The sequence below is a fragment of the Pongo pygmaeus genome, chromosome 9 (assembly GCF_028885625.2).
Source record: "Pongo pygmaeus isolate AG05252 chromosome 9, NHGRI_mPonPyg2-v2.0_pri, whole genome shotgun sequence".
Lineage (NCBI taxonomy): Eukaryota > Metazoa > Chordata > Mammalia > Primates > Hominidae > Pongo > Pongo pygmaeus.
Window position 1 is genome coordinate 12,701,938 of NC_072382.2, and position 27,114 is coordinate 12,729,051.

General features: G+C 45.3%; 1 protein-coding gene across 7 annotated transcripts in view; it reads left to right on the top strand.

Moving 5' to 3' along the window:
* The window catches only part of LOC129007389 (nuclear pore complex-interacting protein family member B5), a 50,856-nt gene that overhangs the window by 15,424 nt on the left and 8,318 nt on the right, over nucleotides 1–27,114 (top strand). Inside the window, exons 1-10 of one of the 7 annotated variants that reach the window (XM_063671771.1) lie at nucleotides 5,267–5,327; nucleotides 7,965–8,145; nucleotides 16,449–16,577; nucleotides 19,975–20,074; nucleotides 20,238–20,376; nucleotides 23,358–23,459; nucleotides 24,474–24,534; nucleotides 24,644–24,816; nucleotides 24,934–25,028; nucleotides 26,194–26,267. In XM_063671771.1, coding sequence (XP_063527841.1) covers nucleotides 20,282–20,376; nucleotides 23,358–23,459; nucleotides 24,474–24,534; nucleotides 24,644–24,816; nucleotides 24,934–25,028; nucleotides 26,194–26,267 — 600 coding nt within the window. In that variant the 5' untranslated portion in view covers nucleotides 5,267–5,327; nucleotides 7,965–8,145; nucleotides 16,449–16,577; nucleotides 19,975–20,074; nucleotides 20,238–20,281. Of the gene's footprint in view, nucleotides 1–5,266; nucleotides 5,328–6,611; nucleotides 6,846–7,964; nucleotides 8,146–8,786; nucleotides 9,375–16,448; nucleotides 16,578–19,974; nucleotides 20,152–20,203; nucleotides 20,377–23,357; nucleotides 23,460–24,473; nucleotides 24,535–24,643; nucleotides 24,817–24,933; nucleotides 25,029–26,193; nucleotides 26,268–27,114 lie in introns of those variants that run through there. The other 6 variants (XM_063671770.1, XM_063671769.1, XM_054438213.2 and 3 more) reach the window with 6 other exon arrangements.

The following is a 27,114-nucleotide window of genomic DNA, read 5'->3' on the forward strand; positions in this document are numbered from 1 at the left end:
AGCTGGGCAGAGGTGCTCCTCACTTCCTCCCAGACGGGGTGGCGGCCAGGCAGAGGCGCTCCTCACCTCCCAGACGGGGTGGCCGGGCAGAGGCGCTCCTCACCTCCCAGACGGGGTGGCGGCCAGGCAGAGGCACTCCTCACCTCCCAGATGGGGCGGCCAGGCAGAGGCACTCCTCACCTCCCAGAAGGGGCGGCTGGGCAGAGGCGCTCCTCACTTCCCATATGGGGTGGCAGCCGGGCAGAGGCGCTCCTCACTTCCCCGACGGGGTGGCAGCCAGGCAGAGGCGCTCCTCACTTCCCAGATAGGGCAACAGGGCAGAGGCGCTCCTCACTTCCTCCCAGACGGGGCGGCAGCCGGGCAGAGGTGCTCCTCATCTCCCAGACGGGGCAGCCGGGCAGAGGCGCTCCTCACTTCCTCCCAGACGGGGTGGCAGCCGGGCAGAGGCGCTCCTCACATCCCAGATGATGGGCGGCCGGGCAGAGGGGCTCCTCACATCCCAGACGATGGGCGGCCAGGCAGAGACGCTCCTCACTTCCTAGACGGGGTGGCGGTGGGGCAGAGGCTGTAATCTTAGCACTTTAAGAGGCCAAGGCAGGAGGCTGGTAGGTGGAGGTTGCAGCCAGCCGAGATCACACCACTGCACTCCAGCCTGAGCACCATTGAGCATTGAGTTAGCGAGACTCCGTCTGCAATCCCAGCACCTCGGGAGGCCGAGGCAGGCAGATCACTCGAGGCCAGGAGCTGGAGACCAGCCCGGTCAACACGGCGAAACCCCGTCTCCACCAAAAATACAAAAACCATTCAGGCGTGGCGGCGCGCGACTGCAATCCCAGGCACTCGGCAGGCCGAGGCAGGAGAGTCACAGGAGCCCGAGGCAGGGAGGTTGCAGCGAGCCGAGATCCCGGCAGTACAGTCCAGTGTTGTGAATTTTGCAGATCATTCCCTTGCTTCATTTTGCAATTTTATGATGGATATATAGCCCAAGTAACATTTTTTTTTCTTGAGACAGAGTCTTGCTCTGTTGCCCAGGCTAGAGTGCAGTGGCACGATCTCAGCTCACTGCAACCTCCGCCTCCCGGGTTCCAATGGATTACATTTATTGACTTGTATATGTTGAACCAGCCTTGCATCCCAGGGATGAAGCCTACTTGATCATAGTGGATAAACTTTTTGATGTGCTGCTGGATTCGGTTTGCCAGTATTTTATTGAGGATTTTTGCATCGATGTTCATCAGAGATATTGGTCTAAAATTCTTTTATTTGTTGTGTCTCTGCCAGGCTTTGGTATCAGGATGAAGCTGGCCTCATAAAATGAGTTAGGGAGGATTCCCTCTTTTTCTATTGATTGGAATAGTTTCAGAAGGAATGGTACCAGCTCCTAGAATTTGGCTGTGAATCTGTCTGGTCCTGGACTCTTTTTGGTTGGTAGGCTATTAATTATTGCCTCAATTTCAGAGCCTGTTATTGGTCTATTCAGAGATTCAACTTCTGCCTGGTTTAGTCTTGGGAGGGTGTATGTGTCCAGGAATTTATCCATTTCTTCTAGATTTTCTGGCTTATTTGTGTAGAGGTATTTATAGTATTCTCTGATGGTAGTTTGTATTTCTGTGGGATCAGTGGTGATATCCCCTTTATCATTTTTATTGCGTCTATTTGATTCTTCTCTCTTTTTTTCTTTATTAGTCTTGCTAGCGGTCTATCAATTTTGTTGGTCTTTTCAAAAAACCAGCTCCTAGATTCATTTATTTTTTTGAAGGGTTTTTTGTGTCTCTATCTCTTTCAGTTCTGCTCTGATCTTAGTTATTTCTTGCCTTCTGCTAGCTTTTGAATGTGTTTGCTCTTGCTTCTCTAGTTCTTTTAATTGTGATGTTAGGGTGTTGATTTTAAATCTTTCCTGCTTTCTCTTGTGGGCATTTAGTGCTATAAATTTCCCTCTACACACTGCTTAAATGTGTCCCAGAGATTGTGGTATGTTGTCTTTGTTCTCATTGGTTTCAAAGAACATCTTTATTTCTGCCTTCATTTTGTTATTTACCCAGTAGTCATTCAGGAGCAGGTTCTTCAGTTTCCATGTAGTTGTACAGTTTTGAGTGAGTTTCTCAATCCTGAGTTCTAATTTGGTTGCACTGTGGTCTGAGAGACAGTTGGTTGTGGTTTCTATTCTTTTACAGTTGCTGAGGAGTGCTTTACTTCCAATTATGTGGTCAATTTTAGAATAAGTGCGATGTGGTGCTGAGAAGAATGTATATTCTGTTGATTTCGGGTGGAGAGTTTTGTAGATGTCTATTAGGTCTGCTTGGTGCAGAGCTGAGTTCAAGTCCTGGATATCCTTGTTAACCTTCTGTCTTGTCGATCTGTCTAATATTGACAGTGGGATGTTAAAATCTCCCATTATTGTGTGGGAGTCTAAGTCTCTTTGTAGGTCTCTAAGGACTTGCTTTATGAATCTGGGTGCTCCTGTATTGGGTGCATATATATTTAGGATAGTTAGCTCTTCTTGTTGAATTGATCCCTATACCATTATCTAATGGCCTTCTTTTTCTCTTTTGATCTTTGTTGGTTTAAAGTCTGTTTTATGAGAGACTAGGATTGCAACCCCTGCTTTTTTTTGCTTTTCATTTGCTTGGTAGATCTTCCTCCATCCTTTATTTTGAGCCTACCTGTGTCTCTGCACATGAGATGGGTCTCCTGAATACCGCACACTGATGGGTCTTGACTCCAGTTTGCCAGTCTGTCTTTTAATTGGGGCATTTAGCCCATTTACATTTAAGGTTAATATTGTTATGTGTGAATTTGATCCTGTTATTACGATGTTAGTTGGTTATTCTGCCCGTTAATTGATGCAGTTTCTTCCTAGCATTGATGGTCTTTACAATTTGGCATGTTTTTGCAGTGGCTGGTACCGGTTGTTCCTTTCCATGTTTAGTGCTTCCTTCAGGAGCTCTTGTAAGGCAGGCCTGGTGGTGACAAAATCTCTCAGCATTTGCTTGTCTGTAAAGGATTTTATTTCTCCTTCACTTATGAAGCTTAGTTTGGCTGGATATAAATTTTGGGTTGAAAATTCTTTCCTTTAAGAATGTTGAATATTGGCCCCACTCTCTTCTGGCTTGTAGGGTTTCTGCCGAGAGATCTGCTGTTAGTCTGATGGGCTTCCCTTTGTGGGTAACCTGACCTTTCACTCTGGCTGCCCTTAACATTTTTTCCTTCATTTCAGCCTTGGTGAATCTGACAGTTATGTGTCTTGGGGTTGTTCTTCTCGAGGAGTATCTTTGTGGTGTTCTCTATATTTCCTGAATTTGAATGTTGGCCTGCCTTGCTAGGTTGGGGAAGTTCTCCTGGATAATGTCCTGAAGAGTGTTTTCCAGCTTGGTTCCATTCTTCCCATCACTTTCAGGTACAGCAATCAAACATAGATTTGGTCTTTTCACGTAGCCCCATATTCCTTGGAAGCTTTGTTCATTTCTTTTTACTCTTTTTCTCTAACCTTGTGTTCTCGCTTTATTTCATTAATTTGATCTTCAGTCACTGATACCCTTTCTTTCACTTGATCGAATTGGCTATTGAAGCTTGTGCATGCATCACAACGTTCTCATGCCATGGTTTTCAGCTCCATCAGGTCATTTAAGCTCTTCTCTTCATTGTTTATTCTAGTTAGCCATTCATCTAACCTTTTTTTCAAGTTTTTAGCTTCCTTGCATTGGGTTTGAACATGCTCCTTTAGCTCAGAGAACCAACCTTCTGAAGCCTACTTCTGTCAACTCATCAAAGTCATTCTCCATCCAGCTTTGTTCCATTGCTGGCGAGGAGCTGCGATCCTTTGGAGGAGAAGAGGCTGTGGTTTTTAGAATTTTCAGCCTTGCTGCTCTGGTTTCTCCCCATCTTTGTGGTTTTATCTACCTTTGATCTTTGATGTTGGTGACCTACAGATGGGGTTTTGGTGTAGATGTCTTTTTTGTTGATGTTGGTGCTATTCCTTTCTGTTTGTTAGTTTTCCTTCTAATGATCAGGTCCCTCAACTGCAGGTCTGTTGGAGTTTGCTGGAGGTCCACTCCAGACCATGTTTGCCTGGGTATCACCAGTGGAGGCTGCAGAACAGCAAATATTGCTGCCTGATCCTTCCTCTGGAAGCTTCGTCCCAGACGGGCACCCGCCTGTGTGAGGTGTCTGTTGGTTCCTATTGGGAGGTGTCTCCCAGTTAGGCTACATGGGAGTCAGGGACCCACTTGAGGAGGCAGTCTGTCCATTCTCAGAGCTCAAATGCCATGCTGGGAGAACCACTGCTCTCTTCAGAGCTGTCAGACAAGGACCCTTAAGTCTGCAGAAGCTGTCTGCTGCCTTTTGTTCAGCTATGCCCTGCCCGCAGAGGAGGAGTCTATAGAGGCAGCAGGCCTTGCTGAGCTGCGGGGGGCTCTGCCCAGTTCGAGCTTCCTGGCCGCTCTGTTTACCTACTCAAGCCTCAGCAATGGTGGATGCCCCTCCCCCAGCCAGGCTGCCGCCTCACAGTTCCTTCTCAGACTGCTGCGCTAGCAGTGAGCAAGGCTCCGTGGGCATGGGACCCACCGAGCCAGGCACAGGAGAGAATCTCCTTGTCTGCTGGTTGCTGAGACCTTGGGAAAAGCGCAGAAGTGTCTTTTGGGCAGAAGTGTCCTGTTTTTCCAGGTACAGTTTGTCACAGCTTCCCTTGGCTAGGAAAGGTAAATCCCCCAACCCCTTGAGCTTCCCAGGTGAGGTGACGCCCCACTCTGCTTCAGCTCACCCTCCGTGGGTGGCACCCACTGTCCAACCGTCCCAATGAGATGAACCAGGTATCTCAGTTGGAAATGCAGAAATCACCCGTCTTCTGCGTTGATCATGCTGGGAGCTGCAGACCAGAGCTGTTCCTGTTTGGCCATCTTTGAACGGATCCACTTCATTCCTTTTTAATGGCTGAACATGATTCCATACATACATATGCATGTACCACATTTTGTTCATTAATCTATTGATGGGCATTTGTTTTCTTCCTACCTTTTGTCTATTGTGAATAGTCCTACTATGAGCATTTGTGTACTAGTATTTGTTTGAATACCTGTTTTCAGTTCTTTGGGTATATACCTAGGAATGGAATTGATGGATCATATCATAATTCTATGGTTGTCTTCTTGGGGAATTGCCAAATTGTTTTCCACAGGAGCTGGATCATTTTACGTTTCCACCAGCAATAGATGAGAGTTCTAATTTCTCCACATCTTTGCCAACATTTATGTTTCATCTTTTTGATTTTAGTCATCCTGGTGAATGTGAAGTGTTACTTCATTGAGGTTTTGACTTGCATTTCTCTAATAGTAAGTGATGATGAACATCTTGTCATGTGCTTGTTTGGCCATTTATATATTCTCTTTGGAGAAATGGCTATTCAAGTCTTTTTCCCATTTTAAATTGCATTATCTTTTTGTTGAGTTGTTTTTGTTGAGTTGTAAGAATTCTTTGTAAGGATGTATAATACTAGACCGTTACGGGATATATGACTTGCAAGTATTTTATTCCATTCTCTGGGTTTTTTCTCTTTCTTGATAGTGTTCTTTGATGTACAAAAGTTCTTCATTTTGATGAAGTCTGTTTTTTCTTTTGTTGCTCATAATTTTGTTGTCATATCTAAGAATCCGTCACCACATCCAAGGTCATAAAGATTTACTCTTGTGTTTTCTTCTGAGTTTTGTACTTTTAGCTCTTACATTTAGGTTGTTGATACATTTTAAGTTAATTTTTATAAATTGTATGAGGTAGGGACCAAACTCCATTCTGAGACAAGTAAATATTTACTTGTCCCAGCACCATTTGATGAAGAGGTTGTACTGTCCTCATTGAATGGTCTTGGTGCTCTTGTTGAAAGTCCTTATTTTAATTCCTCTTTTACTTCACCCTCTACTTCCAGAGGCCTCTGGCGCCTCCAGTTTCTGATTCTTTTGGTGATCCTGTATATTGGGTTGGCCAGCTTTCTCCAATGCCAGCTTACAATTCAGTTTTCTCTGGTTTACTCATATTTACAATATTTTCTAGATAGTCTATTATTTCACTTCTTCTTCTTTGACCCAGGTGCTTGTTTGTCTTTCTTTTCCAGTTGTTACATTTCCCTGTATGTGTTTTTCTTTGGATTGTTTCTAATTTTATTGCATTACAGTAAAAAATACCTAAATTATCTTGTCCAGAGAGCCTTTCCTCACTCCCTTTACCTGCAGGCTGGCTGATGAACTCCTGCTCTTCTGTTAATCTCTCACACCAGTGTGTTATGTGGAAATGGTTTGTTTTCTTCTCTGTCCTTCCCACCACACTGTGAAGTCCTCTGGAGCTAGGGCCACATTTTGCTTTATCTTGCTATACCCAGCAGTGCAGTGTAGTTCTTAATATGCAGCAAGAGCCCAGGTAATGTTTGTTCAACTGAAAGTTTCTCAAAATCCTGTTCCCACCCCAGTTGCTTAGGGTTAACACTAAGCTTCTATTTATAAGTGAATTTGGTGAATCCAAAGGTTATTGTATTCTAGCCAGAGACTGCCTTATTGAGTGTGTGTTAGCCTCTATCCTAAGGCCTTAACAGATGTTTTGTTCAATACCTAATGAGGCTACTGCTTTCCCCACATTACCAGTGAGGAAGCTGAGACTTGGAGATGAAGTAACCACTCCCAGCTCACACAGCTGGCAGTAAATGCGTCCACAGTTTGAACACAGAGCTTGATTTCTGTGCAGTTGACAATGTGGCATCCCCTCATCTCGTCAGGAGTACACATCAATTCTAGGAGAACAGGTCTTCCCACCCTTACCTCTGCCAAGAACCTGGGAAACAAGTTTTATTGTCTCAACTTCAGGTATCTATTATTTTTATTTTCTCATACCAGAGTTTAAAATGGTTAGGAAGTAAGATCTACTCCTGTTCCTTTTGTGATTTCTTTATGGTGTTTAAGCTTAAAAGGTTTTCTTCCCTCTAGTGGCTTGACAAAGATTCAGCTTTTTTCTTATTTCTAGTTTCTATGCGTTGTTCTTTTAAACTCTATCTGGACTTTATATTGGCATTAACTATGTACTTGTCATTTTAAATTGTTATAATGTTGAGATATCTTAATAGGTTCAGTGAGTCTTAGATTGCTGAGTATTGAGGTTATTGCCAGCATTCTGCTATAAATACTTTTGTGTAAGCCATTTGTATTTTATTCTCTTTCTGGTGGTGGTATTATTTATGGTGGTGGTAGGAGGGGTTTCTTCTGTTTTCCAGCTGGGGTGTCATTTCCCTAGGCTGTACTTCCAAAGGATTAAAGGAATGAACAGGTAGTCAGGCATTTATTGGTGTTGTGCTGGGTGCTGAGTTGCTGGGTACTTTGATTGACAGGGAGCTCTGCTTTGGAGCATTTGGGAGGATCAGTACTGTGCCTGTCAAATATATATTTTTGTTAACTTTAATGTGGATTGATCCAGTCTAGTAGACTGTATTCCAAGTTGGAAGATTCTCCTGATGGCTCTGAGTCTAGTAGGTGTAGTGTGTAATTTACCTTTTATTTCTTATAAGTCTGGCTCTTTAATCAGGGAGAAGAAACTGCTATTTAATATTGAAGAACATTCCACATATTCTCATCTTTATTTTTTAAAAATTTGTTTGATTACTGGTTGCATGACCTCACTAAAGTTTCTTGGTGAATCATCTTAGCACACATGCCCTTCTAAAACTGTATCTAACATTCACTGAAGTGCAGTTTTAATTTTCAGTTTTTAAGATAGGTAAGGCTAGTTTAAAGGAAATAATAATGGATGCTAAAGAAATTCTCTAATGGCTAGATGAGTAATCTAAGTAGGATGTTTCTTTTTTTGATTGCAGTTTAATTTACATAATGACATTTTTTAAAAAAATTTTCTCTGTTGGGTAAATTTCTTCATAATGAGTGAATAAAAATAATTTTGAAGAGATAAAATAAGTTGTTTTTATTCTATTTCAGGAATTCATTTAAACAACAACCTAAACCACTTGAAATTTGGCTTGGATTATCATAGACTGTCTTCTCCTACACAAACAGCAGCAAAGCAAGGGAAAATGGATTCGCCCACCTCAAGAGCAGGCAGCAACAAGATTGTCCTGTTGGTGTGTAACCGAGCCTGCACTGGGCAACAAGGGAAAAGGTGAGAACCAGATTATTTTCCAGTAAGTACCTAGACTGTAAAAGTTCAGTATTTTCAAACATTTTAAAAAGCATGGGTAAAAAGTTCTTACTTTTAGTAGTTAATTTTTGATTCTGATATTTAGAAAGAATACATGTACAAGTTGACCTGATTTGGGGGGTTGGTCGGTGGGGAGTAAAATTAGGAATCTGGGTTTTTTGTTGTTGTTGTTGTTGTTTGTTTGTTTGTTTGTTTTTTGATATGGAGTCTCGTTCTGTTGCCCAGGCTGGAGTGTAGTTGCGCAATCTCGGTTCACTGCAACCTCTGCCTCCCAAGTTCAAGCGATTCTCTTGCCTTGGTCTTCTGAATAGCTGGGATTATAGGCGCCAGCCACCACACCCAGCAGATTTTTTATATTTTTAGTAGAAATGAGCTTTCACCATGTTGGCCAGGCTCGTCGCAAACTCCTGACCTCAGACGATCCACCCGCCTTGGCCTCCCAAAGTGCTGGGATTATAGGTGTGAGCCACTGCATCTGGCCAGGAATCTAGTTTTTAAAGTCCTATTTCATATGTGTATTTTCAGTTCAGGCTCCTCTTGGGGCTGTAGACCCATTTCCAGATACTTTCCTGATAGCTTTTTTATTTTTATTTTTTTAATTCTTAACATGTCTACTTGGATGGTGCCATGTCCCTCAGTCTTCTGTCCCAAATTGAACCTATGTCTTATGTCCCAGGCATCACCGCTCCACCACCGGCGTCAGGGATTGGTGGAGAGGGAGTATAAAATCCCAGGGTTGCTAAGAGAGGGCCCAGACCGAAGAAGGTTTGGTGGAAAGCAGAACCTTGGTCTCCATCTAACTAACTTCTCCTAAGCCTCACGCTCCCTTGCCCTGTGCGTCCTGTTGCTTCCCTGATTGACCTTCTCCATGACCTGTAGCTAAACCTTCCACCAGCGCTTGAGAACTTAATTTGAACCGGATCCTTTCCCAGACCCCTTTCTCCTCCTCCTCCTCTTCCACCTCCAGGTGCCCAACAGCCCCTTTCTCCTCCTTTCCCTTCCCTTCCCTCCCCTCCCCTCCCCCTTCCCTCCACCTCCCCATCCCCGTCCCCTTCCCTCCCCCTGCCCTAAGCCACCCCCGCCTCTGTCCTGGCTGCCTCAGGGCGCCCTGAGAGGACCAGGACATGCTGGTGTGGTGGCTGCTCTTTTGGCTCCTCCTGCTGGGATTTATCAGCCATCACCCCACCTATGTGAGTAGACGCTGGACCCGCGGGGTTTCTTCGTTGTTAGCGGGCTGTGTCACGCAGCATGAAATTACACAGCTCAAGCCTGTAATCCCAGCACTTTAGGGGGCAGAGGTGGGCAGATCACTTGAGTCCAGGAGTTGAAGACTAGCCAGGGCATCATAGCGAAACCCCATCTCTACAAAAAATTCCAAAAAAGATTAGTCGGGCCTGGTGGTGCGTACCTGTTATCCCAGTTACCGGAGAGGCTGAGGTGGGAGGATCACTTGGGCCTAAGAGCTGGAAGTTGCAGTTAGCCGAGATGGCCCCGCTGCACTCTTGTCTCAAAAAAACAAAATGGACCAAAACAAAGTGAAATATCATTTGATATTTGATTTGTGTCATCTGGTTTGACGACTTTTTTTTTTTTTTTTTTTAGACAGAGTCTCACTCTGTCGCCCAGGCTGGAGTGCAGTGGCAAGATCTCGGCTCACTGCAACCTCCGCTTCCGGGGTTCAAGCAATTGTCCTGCCTCAGCCTCCTGAGTAGCTGGGATTACAAGCGCAGGCCACCACGCCTGGCTAATTTTTGTATTTTTAGTATAAACGGGGTTTCACCATGTTCGCCAAGATAGTCTCCATCTCTCGACCTCGTGATCCACCTGCCTCAGTCTCCCAAAGTGCTGGGATTACAGGCGTGAGCCACCGCGCCCGGCCAAAATATATAACCTTAAGTGTAAGTTTACTAACTTTGGAAAGAACGTACACCAGCGTAACCCAACCCCCGTTCAAGATCTACATTATTTTATTTTTATTATTTTTATTTTTATTTTATTATTATTACTTTTTTGAGACAGAGTTTCTCCCTTGTTGCCCAGGCTGGAGTGCAATGGCACAATATCCCTTGTTGCCCATTGGAGTACAGTGGTACAATATCAGGTCACCACAACCTCTGCTTCCCAGGTTCGAGCAATTCTCCTGCCTCAGCCTCCCGAGTGGCTGGGATTACAGCCATGTGCCACCACACCCAGTTAATTTTGTATTTTTAGTAGAGATAGGGTTTCTCCATGTTTGACCTTGAGGAACCCTGGGAGCTCAGGAAGGAAGGAGTGCCCAGAAGCAGGGACAGGGAGCTGGTTGGGGAGGACCAGAAATCAGGTTTGTGAAGGTTCCAGAGAGGACCTGTCCTTGGGAGGAGCTTGGGGGTTGAGATGGAGGAGGGGGCATTGGAATGGCGGGGCGCTCGTCCAATGGCGGGGCGCTCGTGGGATGTCCATTGTGAGGCCGCACCACCGGCGTCAGGGATTGGTGGAGAGGGAGTATAAAAATCCCAGGGTTGCTAAGTGACGGCCCAGACCGAAGAAGGTTTGGTGGAAAGCAGAACCGGTCTCCATCTAACTGCTCCTAAGCCTCACGCTCCCTTGCCCTGCGCGTCCTGTTGCTTCCCTGATTGACCTTCTCCGTGACCTGTAGCTAAACCTTCCACCAGCGCTTGAGAACTTAATTTGAACCGGATCCTTTCCCAGACCCCTTTCTCCTCCTCCTCCTCCTCCTCTTCCACCTCCAGGTGCCCAACAGCCCCCTTCTCCTTTCCCTTCCCTTCCCTCTCCTCCCCCTTCCCTCCGCCTCCCCGTCCCCGTCCCTTTCCCTCCCCCTGCCCTAAGCCACCCCTACCTCTGTCCTGGCCACCTCAGGGCTCCCTGAGAGGACCAGGACATGCCGGTGTGGTGGTTGCTCTTTTGGCTCCTCCTGCTGGGATTTATCAGCCATCACCCCACCTATGTGAGTAGACGCTGGACCCGCGGGGTTTCTTCGTTGTTAGCGGGCTGTGTCACGCGGCATGAAATTACACAGCTCAGGCCTGTAATCCCAGCACTTTAGGGGGCCGAGGTGGGCAGATCACTTGAATCCAGGAGTTGAAGACTAGCCAGGGCATCATAGCGAAACCCCATCTCTACAAAAAATTCCAAAAAAGATTAGTCGGGCCTGGTGGTGCGTACCTGTTATCCCAGTTACCGGAGAGGCTGAGGTGGGAAGATCGCTTGGGCCTAAGAGCTGGAAGTTGCAGTTAGCCGAGATGGCCCCGCTGCACTCTTGTCTCAAAAAAACAAAATGGACCAAAACAAAGTAAAATATTATTTGATATTTGATTTGTGTCATCTGGTTTGACGACTTTTTTTTTTTTTTTTAGACAGAGTCTCACTCTGTCGCCCAGGCTGGAGTGCAGTGGCAAGACCTCGGCTCACTGCAACCTCCGCTTCCGGGGTTCAAGCAATTGTCCTGCCTCAGCCTCCTGAGTAGCTGGGATTACAAGCACAGACCACCACGCCTGGCTAATTTTTGTATTTTTAGTATAGACGGGGTTTCACCATGTTCGCCAAGATAGTCTCCATCTCTCGACCTCGTGATCCGCCTGCCTCAGTCTCCCAAAGTGCTGGGATTACAGGCATGAGCCACCGCGCCCGGCCAAAATATATAACCTTAAGTGTAAGTTTACTAGCTTTGGAAAGTACGTACACCAGCATAACCCAACCCCCGTTCAAGATCTACATTATTTTATTTTTATTTTTATTTTTATTTTATTATTATTACTTTTTTGAGACAGAGTTTCTCCAGTGTTGCCCAGGCTGGAGTGCAATGGCACAATATCCCTTGTTGCCCATTGGAGTACAGTGGTACAATATCAGGTCACCACAACCTCTGCTTCCCAGGTTCGAGCAATTCTCCTGCCTCAGCCTCCCGAGTGGCTGGGATTACAGCCATGTGCCACCACACCCAGTTAATTTTGTATTTTTAGTAGAGATAGGGTTTCTCCATGTTTGACCTTGAGGAACCCTGGGAGCTCAGGAAGGAAGGAGTGCCCAGAAGCAGGGACAGGGAGCTGGTTGGGGAGGACCAGAAATCAGGTTTGTGAAGGTTCCAGAGAGGACCTGTCCTTGGGAGGAGCTTGGGGGTTGAGATGGAGGAGGGGGCATTGGAATGGCGGGGCGCTCGTCCAATGGCGGGGCGCTCGTGGGATGTCCATTGTGAGGCCGCACCACCGGCGTCAGGGATTGGTGGAGAGGGAGTATAAAAATCCCAGGGTTGCTAAGCGACGGCCCAGACCGAAGAAGGTTTGGTGGAAAGCAGAACCGGTCTCCATCTAACTGCTCCTAAGCCTCACGCTCCCTTGCCCTGCGCGTCCTGTTGCTTCCCTGATTGACCTTCTCCGTGACCTGTAGCTAAACCTTCCACCAGCGCTTGAGAACTTAATTTGAACCGGATCCTTTCCCAGACCCCTTTCTCCTCCTCCTCCTCCTCCTCTTCCACCTCCAGGTGCCCAACAGCCCCCTTCTCCTTTCCCTTCCCTTCCCTCTCCTCCCCCTTCCCTCCGCCTCCCCGTCCCCGTCCCTTTCCCTCCCCCTGCCCTAAGCCACCCCTACCTCTGTCCTGGCCACCTCAGGGCTCCCTGAGAGGACCAGGACATGCCGGTGTGGTGGTTGCTCTTTTGGCTCCTCCTGCTGGGATTTATCAGCCATCACCCCACCTATGTGAGTAGACGCTGGACCCGCGGGGTTTCTTCGTTGTTAGCGGGCTGTGTCACGCGGCATGAAATTACACAGCTCAGGCCTGTAATCCCAGCACTTTAGGGGGCCGAGGTGGGCAGATCACTTGAATCCAGGAGTTGAAGACTAGCCAGGGCATCATAGCGAAACCCCATCTCTACAAAAAATTCCAAAAAAGATTAGTCGGGCCTGGTGGTGCGTACCTGTTATCCCAGTTACCGGAGAGGCTGAGGTGGGAAGATCGCTTGGGCCTAAGAGCTGGAAGTTGCAGTTAGCCGAGATGGCCCCGCTGCACTCTTGTCTCAAAAAAACAAAATGGACCAAAACAAAGTAAAATATTATTTGATATTTGATTTGTGTCATCTGGTTTGACGACTTTTTTTTTTTTTTTTAGACAGAGTCTCACTCTGTCACCCAGGCTGGAGTGCAGTGGCAAGATCTCAGCTCACTGCAACCTCTGCTTCCGGGGTTCAAGCAATTGTCCTGCCTCAGCCTCCTGAGTAGCTGGGATTACAAGCGCAGACCACCACGCCTGGCTAATTTTTGTATTTTTAGTATAGACAGGGTTTCACCATGTTCGCCAAGATAGTCTTCATCTCTCGACCTCGTGATCCACCTGCCTCAGTCTCCCAAAGTGCTGGGATTACAGGCGTGAGCCACCGCACCCGGCCAAAATATATAACCTTAAGTTGTAAGTTTACTAACTTTGGAAAGTACGTACACCAGCATAACCTAACCCCCATTCAAGATCTACATTATTTTATTTTTATTATTTTTATTTTATTATTATTATTTTTTTGAGACAGAGTTTCTCCCTTGTTGCCCAGGCTGGAGTGCAATGGCACAATATCCCTTGTTGCCCATTGGAGTACAGTGGCACAATATGAGCTCACCACAGCCTCTGCTTCCGAGGTTCGAGCAGTTCTCCTGCCTCAGCCTCTCGAGTGGCTGGGATTACAGCCGTGTGCCACCACACCCAGCTAATTTTGTATTTTTAGTAGAGATAGGGTTTCTCCATGTTGGTCAGGCTGTTTTTGAACTCCCGACCTCAGGTGATCCGCCCGCCTCGGCTTCCGAAAGCGTTGGGATTACAAGCGTAAACCACTGTGCCCAGGCAAGATCTAACTATTATGTCACCCCAGAAAGTGAACTCTCACTCTTCCCGGCCAGTCTCTTTCTTATCATAGGTTAGCTTGCTTATTCTGGAATTTCGCGTATACAGATGCATGCCATGCCATAGGTACTCTTTTGTGTCTGCCTTATTCTGCTCAACACCATGTTTCCGAATCATTACCATTGTTGTATGGTTCTCTAACTCCATCATTTGCATTTCAGACTCAGCATATGCTGAGTTCAACCTGTTGAAGGGCTATCTCTGTTTAATTCACCATCTTGAAAGAAACATTTAAAATTGAGATGTTTTCAAAAATATGTAGTTAAATCCTGAGGAATCGATGTAGAAATGCTATCACAAGCTATCTGAACTTACTCAGGGGAAGTCTTCGTCTTCACTCACATAAGAGTCTAATGGAATGAATATCAACAATCTTAGAGAGATCCCACACTATTCATGCCATTTGCATGATCTCCACCTTGGTAATTTTTTTTTTTTTTTTTTTTTTGAGACGGAGTCTCACTCTGTCACCCAGGCTGAGTGCAGTGGTGCAATCTCAGCTCACTGCAACCTCTGCCTCCCCGGTTCAAGTGATTCTTCTGCCTCAGCCTCCCGAGTACCTGGAACTATAGGCGCGTGCCACCAGGCCCTGCTAATTTTTTGTATTTTTAGTAGAGATGGGGTTTCACCATGTTAGCTAGGATGGTCTCAATCTCCTGATCTCGTGATCCACCCACCTCGGCCTCCCAAATTGCTGGGATTACAAGCGTGAGCCACCGCGCCTGGCCCACCTTGTTAATTTTTAAGCACTAAAATTTGATATTTATTTGTGAATGAAGTAATCCCTTCATTGTTTTTATTTTATTTTATTTTTTTACTTATGCTGAGCTTTAAATGACAAAGATTCACATAATCCAAGAGAGAAGTATTATTTAGAGGGATTCTTTTATCATGTGATATATAATAAATGCATCGAATGTTACACATCAATTTAAAAAACAAGTAAATAACTTTAAAGAAAAGATAACTACTGGCCAGGCGCAGTGGCTCACACCCGTATTCCCAGCACTTTGGGAGGCTGAGGCAGGTAGATCATGAGGTCAGGAGTTGGAGACCAGCCTGGCCAAGATGGTGAAACCCCATCTCTACTAAAAATACAAAAATTAGCCGAGCACGGTGGCAGGCACCTGTAATCCCAGTTACTCAGTAGGCTGAGGCAGGAGAATCGCTTGAACCCGGGAGGCAGAGGTTGCAGTGACCTGAGATCATGCCACTGCAATCTAGCCTGGGTAACAGAGCAAGACTTTGTCTCAAAACAGAAAAGAAAAGATAAGATAATTACTTTATACTTAGCTTGTCTTACCCATGAGTGATGGGCTGCATGTGGCCCAGGACAGTTTTGAATGCAGTTCAACACACATTTGTAAACTTTCTTAAAACATTATGAGATTTTGGCCAGGCGCAGTAGCTCTTGCCTGTAATCCCAGCACTTTGGGAGGCTGAGGCGGGCAGATTACCTGAGGTCAGGAGTTTGAGACCACCCTGGCCAACATGGCAAAACCCCATCTCCACAAAAAATACAAAAATTTGCTGAATGCACTGTCAGGCACCTGTACTCCCAGCTACTCAGGAGGCTGAGGCAGGAGAATCACTTGAACCTGAGAGGCAGAGGTTGCAATGAGCCGAGAGCATGCCACTGCACTCCAGCCTGGGTGACAGAGTGAGACCCCATCTCAAAAACAAACAACAAACAAAAACAAAAGCAAAAAAATGGCCGGGCACGGTGGCTCACACCTGTAATCCCAGCACTTTGGGAGGCCAAGGCAGGCAGATCACCTGTCAGGAGTTCGAGACCAGCCTGGCCAACATGGTGAAACCTCATCTCTACTAAAAATACAAAAATTAGTCGGGCATGGTGGCAGAGACCTGTAATCTCAGCTACTCGGGAGGCTGAGGGAGAATGGCTTGAGCCCAGGAGCTGGAGGTTGCAGTGAGCCGAGATTGCACCACTGCACTCCAGCCTGGATGACTGAGTGGAGCAGAACACTGTCTCCAAAAAAAAGAAAAAAAAAAAAGAAAAAAAAAAAAAGAGGAGCTTTTTTTAGATCATCAGCTATTGTTAGTGTTAGTGTATGTTATGTGTGGCTCAAGACAACTTTGCTTCTTTTAATATAGCCAGGGAAGCCAAAAGATTGGATATCCCTGCTTTATACCAAGAAAGATGACACCCCACATTTGCAATGCCGAAAAACACTACCAGCCATCTGAAAAACATGAGACTTCTAACTTCTGTTCTTTTTTGTAGCAGTGGAATCCCACGGTGATATCTGAGGGATGTGGTTACCTTTTGGAGGAGGTTGACGGTTTCTAAGGATGATTCTTTCTGAGTGAAATATTGTCAGTGTCATTGACCTTTTCATTATTTCAACTATTATTATTCCAGGTTATCAATTATCTGCCTGATCATTTTCATCCTGGGACTGACTCTTGTGGAATTCCTTGGATAGTTATCATTATTGTGTTTCTGGGAATTTCTACACTTGCCATTTTCCTCTGGAAAACTAGCCTTTGTGTGAGTATACTAACTTTCTGTAGAGGTATACTTGTAATCACAAATAAGAAGAAATTATTTAAAACAATTCACGTTTCTGGACTTCATTATGAATATGTGGTTTTACCCAAAAAATCAGGGAAATGATTTATTAGCATAAGAATTATGAAAATATCTGCCATTTGCATTATGAAAATTAAATAGGTTGGTGTTTGTTTAATAAAATGTCAACAGAGCTTTTGGTCAAAAATAACTTTTTTTAACCTTAGTGTTATTTATCAGAAATGGAGTATGAGGTTTCATCACTTAAATAGGAAATTCTTTCTAAACTCTTCTGCTTTATAGTTCTAGCATATGGGTGGAAGGAAAGCTTCCAGTCTCCTCTCTGAAGATTCACTGCAGAAATGAGCTGACAACAGACAGCTTAACAGGAGAAGAAAAACATAGAACAGGCATAAACATGGGAACCAGCTGGAAAATGAGACTGCTAGAAGGGCCGGATGGTTGATGCTTAAAGAGCACCCTCTTCTGAGGGGAGAGGGAGATAGATGGAGATGTAGGCCATTTAGAGGGGCAGCAAATGATTTTTAGGGGAAATGGAAGAGCTCAAGGAACAAACTATTGGCCTGAGACAAAGTTCCTCTGAGGTCATAGGGATGAGGTGACAAACTGCCAGAAGGTGAAGGGTAGAACTGCACTGCATCTCATGATGCAGAGAAAGCCCCAGAGAATCTCTTAGAACTGCCCTCCAGAGAATCAATGAAAAGTGTGTCTGGGCAGGGTAATTTTGAATGACGTCATTCAAAGTGCATGTTCCCAGTTGCAACTGGAGAGAGATCAGTATGTCAAAAGTCTGTACTTGGTAAGAATTTGGCTGCTAAGTTGTGCCATAATTTGTCTTTTGAGCCTTTTTTCCATTGGGTAAGTTGAGCTCTACATTTTCTCTTGCCATTCATGGCAGTAAAAATGTGGTTATCTGGGGGCTGAACCTCCTTCTGAACAATGATCCAAGATAAAAGTACTAATACCACAATGCTTTTTTATATTCAAGGGAAGAGGAAGTATGTTTCAGTTTTACCATTACTAGATAATTACACGTCATTTGGCACTGCCTTTCAAGATATGTAGAAAACAGAAAATATATGAGTTATGAAGATATCGAGGAACATTTAACATTCTCTATGCCACTTAGTCCTGAAGAGAGAATTTTTGGTATAAATTGGAGGAAGTTCTTTTTTTTTTTCCCAGCCCGGAGACGAGTCTCCCTGTGTTGCCCAGGCTGGAGTATAATGGTGTGATCTTGGCTCACTGCAACCTCCACCTCCTGGCTTCAAGTGATTCCCCTGCCTCAGCCTCTCAAGTAGCTGGGATTACAGGTGCCCACCACCATGCCCAGCTAATTTTTGTATTTTTAGTAGAGTCGGGGTTTTACCATGTTGGCCAGGCTAGTCTCAAAACCCGACCTCAAATGATCCGCCCGCCTCAGCCTCCCAAAGTGCTGGGATTACAAGCGTGAGCCACCACGGGAGCCGGGGAAGTTTTTAAATTTACCACTTTTTAAAAATTCCATTGAGGAAAGTTCAGTTGAGCTGTTGGACTTGGACAACTTCACACCTTCTCATCTTTGTCCTTATCATCTAGTCATCTATACCACTACCTCCTAAGCAGGGACATCATGGGTGCCATGAAGCATTCATGCATGATGGCATTTCCTTGCTTCTCATTTCTTCATGTGTTTGACATTCCTTCTAGCTCCAAACTGGGCCAGCTACCTGTCCTTTGAAATCTAGCAGTAGCTGTGGGATAGATGTGGTTGCTCTTTCATCTTTTTAGATTACCCATGCTTCTCTTGAAATCCTAGTACATATTTTGTTTTTTATCCTATGTGCAGAAATCAGAAAAGAACAAATTTTGCAAAGAATTTGAAAGAAATTATTTCAGGCCAGGTGTGGTGGCTCATGCCTGTAATCCCAGCACTTTGGGAGGCTGAGGCAGGTGGATCACTTGAGGTCAGGAGTTCAAGACCAGATGGGCCAACATGGTGAAACCCCATCTCTACTAAAAAGACAAAAATTAGCCAGGCATGGTAGCGGGCACCCGTAATCCCAGCTACTTGGGAGGCTGAGGCACAAGAATCGCTTGAATCTGGGAGGTGGAGGTTGCCGTGAGCCAAGGTAGCGCCACTGCACTTCAGCATGGATGAGAGTGACACTCCGTCTCAAAAAAAAAAAAAAGTTATTTCAATGACTACCTCAGGAGATTCATAGGTATCTGACCCACATCTGAGATGGGATTTGCATTGCATTTTAGCTATGATGAGAACAAATATTTAATATCTTAGAAGATTAAAAGCATACTGTGATAATATGGAAATCTTGGTGGGAATTCAGTCATTAGTGAGAATGTTTTGCGTTAGGTTCAAACCAGCCTCAATGAAGCTGATGTGAGGGAAGGGAAAGTGGACTCTGAGTAGAGCAGGGATAGAAGGAAGATGCTCCAGTGCAGATCAGGAAGGAGCAGGGGGTGAAATGTTACAAATTCTAGAACTCGGAGAGCTGAAGGTAATTACTTATTTTTCAAGTTGTGAAACGTGTTAACCTGTGGTAAAGTACTTAAAACATGATAATTACCATCTAACCGTGTTGAAGTGTACAGTTCAGTTGTGTGAAGTATATTCATGTGTGTTTTGTTTTTTTTTTTTTTTTTGAGACGGAGTCTCATTCTATCACCAGGCTGGAGTGCAGTGGTGTGATCTCGGCTCACTGCAACCTCTGCCTCCCAGGTTCAAGCAGTTCTCCTCCCTCAGCCTCCCGAGTAGCTGGGACTACAGGCGTGCGCCACCATGCTCAGCTAATTTTTGCATTTTTAGTAGAGACGGGGTTTCACCATGTTGGCCAGGATGGTCTCCATCTCTTGACCTTGTGATTCACCTGCCTCGGCCTCCCAAAGTGCTGGGATTACAGGCGTGAGCTACCGCACCTGGCCTATTTTTTTTTTTTTTTTTTTTTTTTTTGAGACAGAGTTTCAATCTTGTTGCCCAGGTTGGAGTGCAATGGCACAATCTCAGCTCACTACAACATTTTCCTCCTGGGTTCAAGTGATTCTCCTGCCTCAGCCTCCCGACTAGTTGGGATTACAGGCATGCACCACCTCCTGGTGATCTTGGCTCACTGCAACTTCCACCTCACGGCTTCAAATGGTTCTTTGCCTCAGCCTCCCGAGTAGCTCGGATTACAGGTGCCCGCAGCCATGCCCGGCTAATTTTTGTATTTTTAGTAGAGACGGGGTTTCACCATCTTGGCCAGGCTGGTCTTGAACTCCTGACCCCGTCATCCACCCGCCTCAGCCTCCCAAAGTGCTGGGATTATAGGCATGAGCCAACGTGCCCAGCCGTCATTCTTAAATTATTATTTCCTAGGTGTCTTTCCTCAAGACTGTCTTAAAGTCACAAAATGTACATGACGGATCCAAGGATGTACAGCGGAAAGCCTGGAGGTCCAATAGCCATAGCCGGGAAGGTATGGCTCTGTTGGAGTCCCCATAGTGTGGAAATGAGTTTGCCCTGGAAAGGGAAAGAACAGCTTCTTGCCCTCAGGTTTCTCACCTTCTCCTCTCCTCACTCTCACCAAGGGCCGAGGTCCATTTGTATGCACACAAAGAAAAGGGTTTCTTCCTTTCCAGGAATTAAAATTGGCCTGGAAGACCTCTTTACTTCATGGAGACATATGGAAGCCAAAGTTCGAGCTGAAGTCCATAAGGTGACAAGGAAGGTCAACAGTCATTACAAAATCAATGGACAGAGGAAGACTGCCGAGGAAGAGTAAGATGTGCCTTGACACAAATACTGTTGTTATGAACCATGTGCCAATCAAAGTAGACAACTGTAAAGTCCTTGAGAATATTTTCTACAATATTTGTGGCAAATTCAGTGGGTTCAAAATTGAGTTTGTCCTTTCTGCTTGATTAGTTTAATCCGCATAATTCCTTTCCCTTCCTACATTCTTGTTTGTAATTTTTTTGGGGGAAGAGGAGGTGCTAGTACTGGCATTGGTTTTCCTTTCTCTCTTTTTTTTTTTTTTCCTGAGACAGAGCTTTGCTCTTGTTGCCCAGGCTGTAGTGCAATGGCAGAATCTTGACTCACTGCCTTTTGGGTTCAAGCAATTCTCCTGCCTCAGCCTCCCAAGTAGCTGGGATTACAGGTGCCCACCACCATGCCCAGCTAATTTTTGTATTTTTACTAGAGATGAGGTTTCGCCATGTTGTCCAGGCTGGTCTCGAACTTCTGACCTCAGGTGATCCATCCGCCTCAGCCTCCCAAAGTGCTGGATTAGAGGCGTGAGCCACTATACCCAGCCTTTTTTTTTTTTTTTTTTTTTTTTTTTTTTTTTTTTTTTTTAATTTTGAGATAGAGTCTCACTCTGTCGCCCAGTCTGGAGTGCTATGGCGCAATATTGGCTCACTGCAACCTCTGCCTCCCAGGTTGAAGCAATTCTGCCTCAGCCTCCCGAGTAGCTTGGATTACAGGTGTGTGCCACCACAGTCAGCCAATTTTTTTTTTTTTTTTTTGTTGAGACAGAGTCTCACTCTGTCACCCAGGCTAGAGTGCAGTGGTGTGATCTTGGCTCACTGCAACCTCTGCCTCCCAGGTTCAAGTGGTTCTTATCCCTCAGCCTCTTGAGTAGCTGGGACTACAGGCATATGCCACCATGCCCTGATAATTTTTGTATTTTTAGTAGAGGCGGGGTTTCACCATATTGGCGAGGCTGGTCTAGAACTCCTGACATCATGATCCGCACACCTTGGCCTGCCAATGTGCTGGGATTACAGGCGTGAGCCACCGTGCCCCGCCCAATTTTTGTATTTTTAGTAAAGACCGGGGTTCACCATGTTGGCCAGGCTAGTCTTGAACTCCTGACCTCAGGTGATCCGCTTGCGTCTGCCTCCCAGCGTGAGCCACCGCTCCCAGCCTGGATTGTTGAATTCAATGCTTGGGTCACCTCCAGATTCATTTTCACAGTCTTTCACATTTTGGTCATATTACGTTGTATTTTGCTGCCATATGACTGATCTTTTTTTGTTAAATGTGAGATACTTGTTAAAAAATATTTAGCAATGAATTGCAGCCTAGTAGCATGTTATCTTGCTGCAGAAGAAATGGGAGTCTACTTCTGGGGGATGGTGAGGGGTCCTCCATACAGGCTGCAGTTGAGGTCGTCAGTGCAGGCTCAGTCCCTACAAAGGCTAGGGTATTTCCTGTCCACCTCTGTTCTGATGTGTGACTCTTCTGGGTCTCAACCAGAGCCAGTGGACTTCAGTACGGGTCGCTTTCATTGGCAGACCCTCAATCCACTTGTTTTTCATCTAATCGCATGCCTGTGTGCAAAAGCTGCTCTGCTTCTTTGCATCTCAGTAGTCCCTTCTGGAATTCAGCAGTGAAACTCAGGGAAATGGGTTCCAAATGCAAGGCTGACTTTCGTCCTGGGTTTCCTTCTTCTCCATCTTGACCTCATGTCTGTTTACTGCCATGTTAGCAATTTGATGTATTCAATCATGGGTTTTATATTCTGTTTGGTGTCCCCCATTGTTCTCATCTGAGATCGGAAGCTTCAGATGCACTTATGTCAACTCAAGATTAGAATGCTTCTTTAGCTTCCCTCCAGAGTCAGGTTTTGTGTTTGTAGTTCCCAAGTGCACAGCAGGAGTAGTGAGGTCCTCACTGGCTTCTCATTTGCATTAATCTGTGAGCTCATTTAGTGTGGGGACAGGACCCTGCTCCCATTGTATTCTCAGCACTTCACCACACACTCCTTGTTTGAGGCCACTCCAGACAGCATGTGCTGAAGGATGCCCTGTGGTCAGAAACAAGTTCATTAACTTTCTCTTTGAAGTGTTTTTGTCCCTGTTTCCTAGCGTTCTGGGAATTTTACACATCCTTCCTATAAAACCAAGTATCAGGTGAGGTCCTTAGGATCAGGACCATGAATCAAGTGGTGTGAGGGCAACACAGCAAACTTACCTTTTTAGGCCATTTCCTTTTTCTGCCCTCACTCTCTGTGAACTGAACCTTGTTAAAGTCAGTCAACACCAGGGTGGATGGTTTGCAGTTGTCATCTATTTTCAGGCCATAACACCCTGACTTAGGAGCCAATCCGATCATTTCTAATTCAATAGATGCGCCCAGCATTCAGATTGCCTTTTCTCTCAACCAGGATCTTTAAAGTCGATGACAAGAGTTCCAGTCCTGAATCATGGCAAAGTGCAGTAGTGAACTGCAGGGTTAATGACACCATATTCTGGAAGGATCTCTCTATGGCTGATGGTCTCAGTTCTGGCATCAGCCTCTGACTGAGAATCAGGTCTCCCACAGGAGGAGTCAGATGAGGAGCAATCCTCTGCTTCCAATGGAGTTAGTTGTGATGAGTTGGTGAGGTCTGGTTTTTCACACTGAACTAAAACGAGCTTTCGCTGTGTCAAGCACAAGACTGACCCCAGAGACACACATAGTGCACCTCATAGAAGCTTTTAATAGTCTTTGTTTACTAAAGAATAGGACTAACTATAGAGCTATGAAGATGAGCTGGAAATGACAGGTGACTTGCCAGCAGGCCAGAGTGTGATTTGTCTTTGTCCCTCAATGGGAAGTGTCAATTCTCCCTTTGGTTGTGAGAATCATTTGGTTCATTTATGGGAAGGTTGCAGGGGGGATCTTTGAATCACAGCCTTCAGATGCCAGAAGGGCAGAGGGAATCCCACACGGGCTGGTGGATCATGTGTGTGCATTTCCCTCCCTTCTAATCTCAGGAAACAAAACATGAAAGAATGTGAGCAAGCAGAAAATGAGAGGCAGATATCAGAGGCAGAGGAGAATGGGAAATTGGATATGAAAGAAATACACACCTACCTGTGAGTTCAGAAACTGAACCCCACCCTCTTGGGAAACCCCCATTGGAATGTTGTTTTTAACTTTTGTACAATGTTTAGACCCAGTAAATGCAAAAATAGAAACAAATGGTCAGAAGACATATCCAGAGAGACAGAGAGAGAGTTGACAAAACAGAAAACAAAGTACCTTAAGATTTACCAGTGACCAAAAGACGTGAAGTAACAAAACGTCTCCTGACCCCATTGCCAGCTAGACTGTGTGGAAACTTGGTTACCAGCCATTCTAGGGGTGGAGTGAGTTGTTGTCATCCTTAGGAAAGTGTGTTGTTGTAGGATCAACCACATCTTTCAAAAGGACTATGCCTGTTTATAAGCCCAGCTGTTTCTGCCCTGTGAAACACAGCAAGGATATTAATACAAACAGAATAGAGCTTTATGATAAAAGATGCTCAATGAAGGATGAATTAGGGATATACTGAGAATGGGGAAGAAAATTGTCAACTCAGAAGTCAGCAGGCAGTAAGCAAAAGAGGAGGAATCAATACCGCAACAGTTTGGATCAGACTGTACTGTTTTTGTTTTTGTTTTTGTTATTTTTTCTGAGGTGGAGTCTCGCTCTGTCACCCAGCCTGGAGTGCAATGACGTGATCTTGGCTCACTGTAACCTCCACCTCCCAGGTTCAAGTGATTCCCCTGCCTCAGCCCCCCGAGTAGCTGGGATTACAAGTGCCTGCCACCACGCCCGGCTAATTTTTTGTATTTTTAGTAGAGATGGGGTTTCACCGTATTAGCCACGATGTTCTCAATCTCCTGACCTCGTGATCCACCCGCCTCGGCCTCCCAGAGTGCTGGGATTAGAGGCGTCAGCCACCGCGACCGGCTCAGACTGTACTCTTAGAGCCATCTGAAATACATTTTCTAGGTATAGATAGATTGTGTAAGGGTACAGTTGTGAGGATAACAGAAACATGGCAGATTATTTAAAGTCATCCTGAAAGTGGTGCTTTATCTGATGAAAGTGATTATAATCCATAGGAAACTGTTTCAATGCACGCAAGAGTTGCGGCGGCGGGCAGAGGACTACTACAGATGCAAAGTAAGGAGCTTCCTCCCCACAGTTGCAGGATAGTTCAGTGCTGATGCAGATGATGCCACGGCCCTTAGACTCTCTCAACATTCAATTTCTCATGTGTTGGCTTTTTCAGATCGCCCCTTCTGCAAGAAAGCCTCTTGCCAACTCAGGAAGTTTGTTTGTTTTCCTTGCTTTTGGACATAGTCTGCCAGGTCAGGACATGGATGTATTTTTCTCCCCACAGCTCTGTGCTCAAGCCTTGCAAAGGGGGATGGCAGAGAGGAAGGCTGCCTACAAGCAGCACAGGTATGTGATTGTGATGGACATTTTAAAGGATGTTTTTGTTTTGAGATAAAGCTTTGAGCATCTAGTAAAGAACTTGGTGTTTTAATTCTTCAAGTCAATTCTTTCTATGTCTTCTAGGTGTGAAATGAGGCAAAAGCAGAGAGTGCCAGAGAGACACATGAGTCAGGAGCCAGTCCAGGGACGACCGGGCCTAGAGAACCCTTTCTGGAGGGGTAGGAGCTTGCTGTGAAGGCAGCCGCTTAATTTCTGCTGCACAATCCACACACCTTGCTTCTGCTTTTGGGGATGAGGGCTCGGGTGGGGTGATTGTTATGTTTCCTGGAAACAATTCCAAGCACTTATAAAGAGAACAGTTGTCTCGCTGGGTGGCAGGACCCTATTTTTCTCAGGTGCCCGAGCTGAATGGCTCTTGGCTAGTCCCCTGTGAATGGTGGAGCTCAGGCTGCTCCACTGACTGTGGACGTTGCCCCACCCTGATGTCTTGGTTACTTTCAACTGAGGAGATGAGCCTAGAAGGCAGATGGGCCAGCTCGCCTTTCCACCTTGACTCAGTGTGAAGGATTTCTTTTTCTTTCACTTGAGAAAACAACAATAGCACTTTAGAATGGGAGCCACATGTGCTGATGAGAGCACAGATTTTCTGGCCGTGTCTTCATGGATCAATATTGTAGCTTGAGATCTGCTTTAAGAAAAGAAGCATTTATTTACACTTTTTGGAACTTCCTTCATTCTTTGTGTTTAAGTTGTTTATTGTCAACTATATAACTCCATTAGTAAGTTAAATTTCTGTGTACTCCTACTCCTCTAACATTTGAAGTGTAACCCGAAAACTTTCCAGTTAATTTCTGTAGCTCTTACCTTTTCTCATGACTGTTCATCTCTTTATGTCCATTTCTGTTCATAAGTATTGATAATACCCGGCCAGGTATGAAAGTTAGATTAACTATGAATCCACAGAATTTTAAATATCCCTATGGCTTGAAGAAGAGGAGCAGTGCTGTTCCTGTCCAGGGTTTATTGATATTCTTCCAACCATGGCTGTTCCTATTTTAATTTTGAGTCTGTGCTCACATGATGAGTGATTTCCTCTGATATGTACTGATTTAGAGCTCATTTCCAGCTGGTTAGAGCCCGACCTGTTCACAGCCTGTTGAGAGTTAAGAATACCCCTGGACCAGGGCTCTGTGGTATCTTCCTCAAGGATGAGGGTCCAGAGGGCTCCAGAGTCCTCCGAGGCATGTGGTCAATAAACCCTGTGCCTCTGGTAAGGGACCTGTGTGGCAGAGAGTGAGATGGCAGCGGAGGGTGTGGAGGGTTTCTTATTCTGCACAGAACATGCAAGCCAGATTTAGCCCCATTCCCTTCTCTGGCTCTTAGCAGATTCAGGACCTCATTCGGTTCCCATGAGGAATAGCAGCGGCATCCCAGCTGAAAACACAGAGAAGACAAAGGTAAATGCTGGGGACGTTTTCACTCTTCCTATATCAGGACGCTTTGGTCTTTTCCGACAACACCCTCTCCTGGCCTGGCCTCTGCTCTGTGAGTTCTGTGGTGCCTTTTCTGTCTCGACTTCTTGAGAAGCAAAATCTTCATGAGCTTTCAGGCTTCTCCATTCCCAGCTGATCATCGTTGGTGGCACCTCCAGAATCCATAAAAGCTCAGGGACCGAGGGCTGAAGGGCTTTTACTGTTCTGTTTCCAGAAATAACACGAGGAGGCACCACTGACCTCCAGTACTGTAGGTCTCATGGCGCGGTGAACTCTGACTGATCCACCTTACCCAAGATGTTGTGGGGTCTCATTTCCGAAATATGTGGGATTTTCTTTTGCTGTGATTTTGTTTGCATTCTGCTATAATGTAGGTGATTAACGTTTGAAATATCTGCTCTATTCCCAGAAGTGAAAATAGTGAAAACGCATTAATCTAACATTAATTTGTGCTTTGTGCAATTTTGAATGCTCTTTGACAAGGCCAATTCCATAGTTCATCACAGTCCCATCCCTGTTGGTAACTGTGTTGTGCAAAAACACCTTCATACCCACCCAGTGGGGCCCCTGATCTAATATCCTAAGTGTCAGAGGTTCCATATTTGTAATAGCAAATAGGCCCTGACTGTAAATTAGTGAAGAGTGAATGTAACTTATTACGTACAGGGACAATTCCAAATGAAGGCCTTAAATGATGCTCAGCTAAGCTGGTTCTTGTGTGGCCTCTGTACCTTCAAAAGCTGCCGAGTCCTATGATTACACATGATGGGACTTGTACACTTGAAGTGAAACACAGTTTTAAAACTTGCTT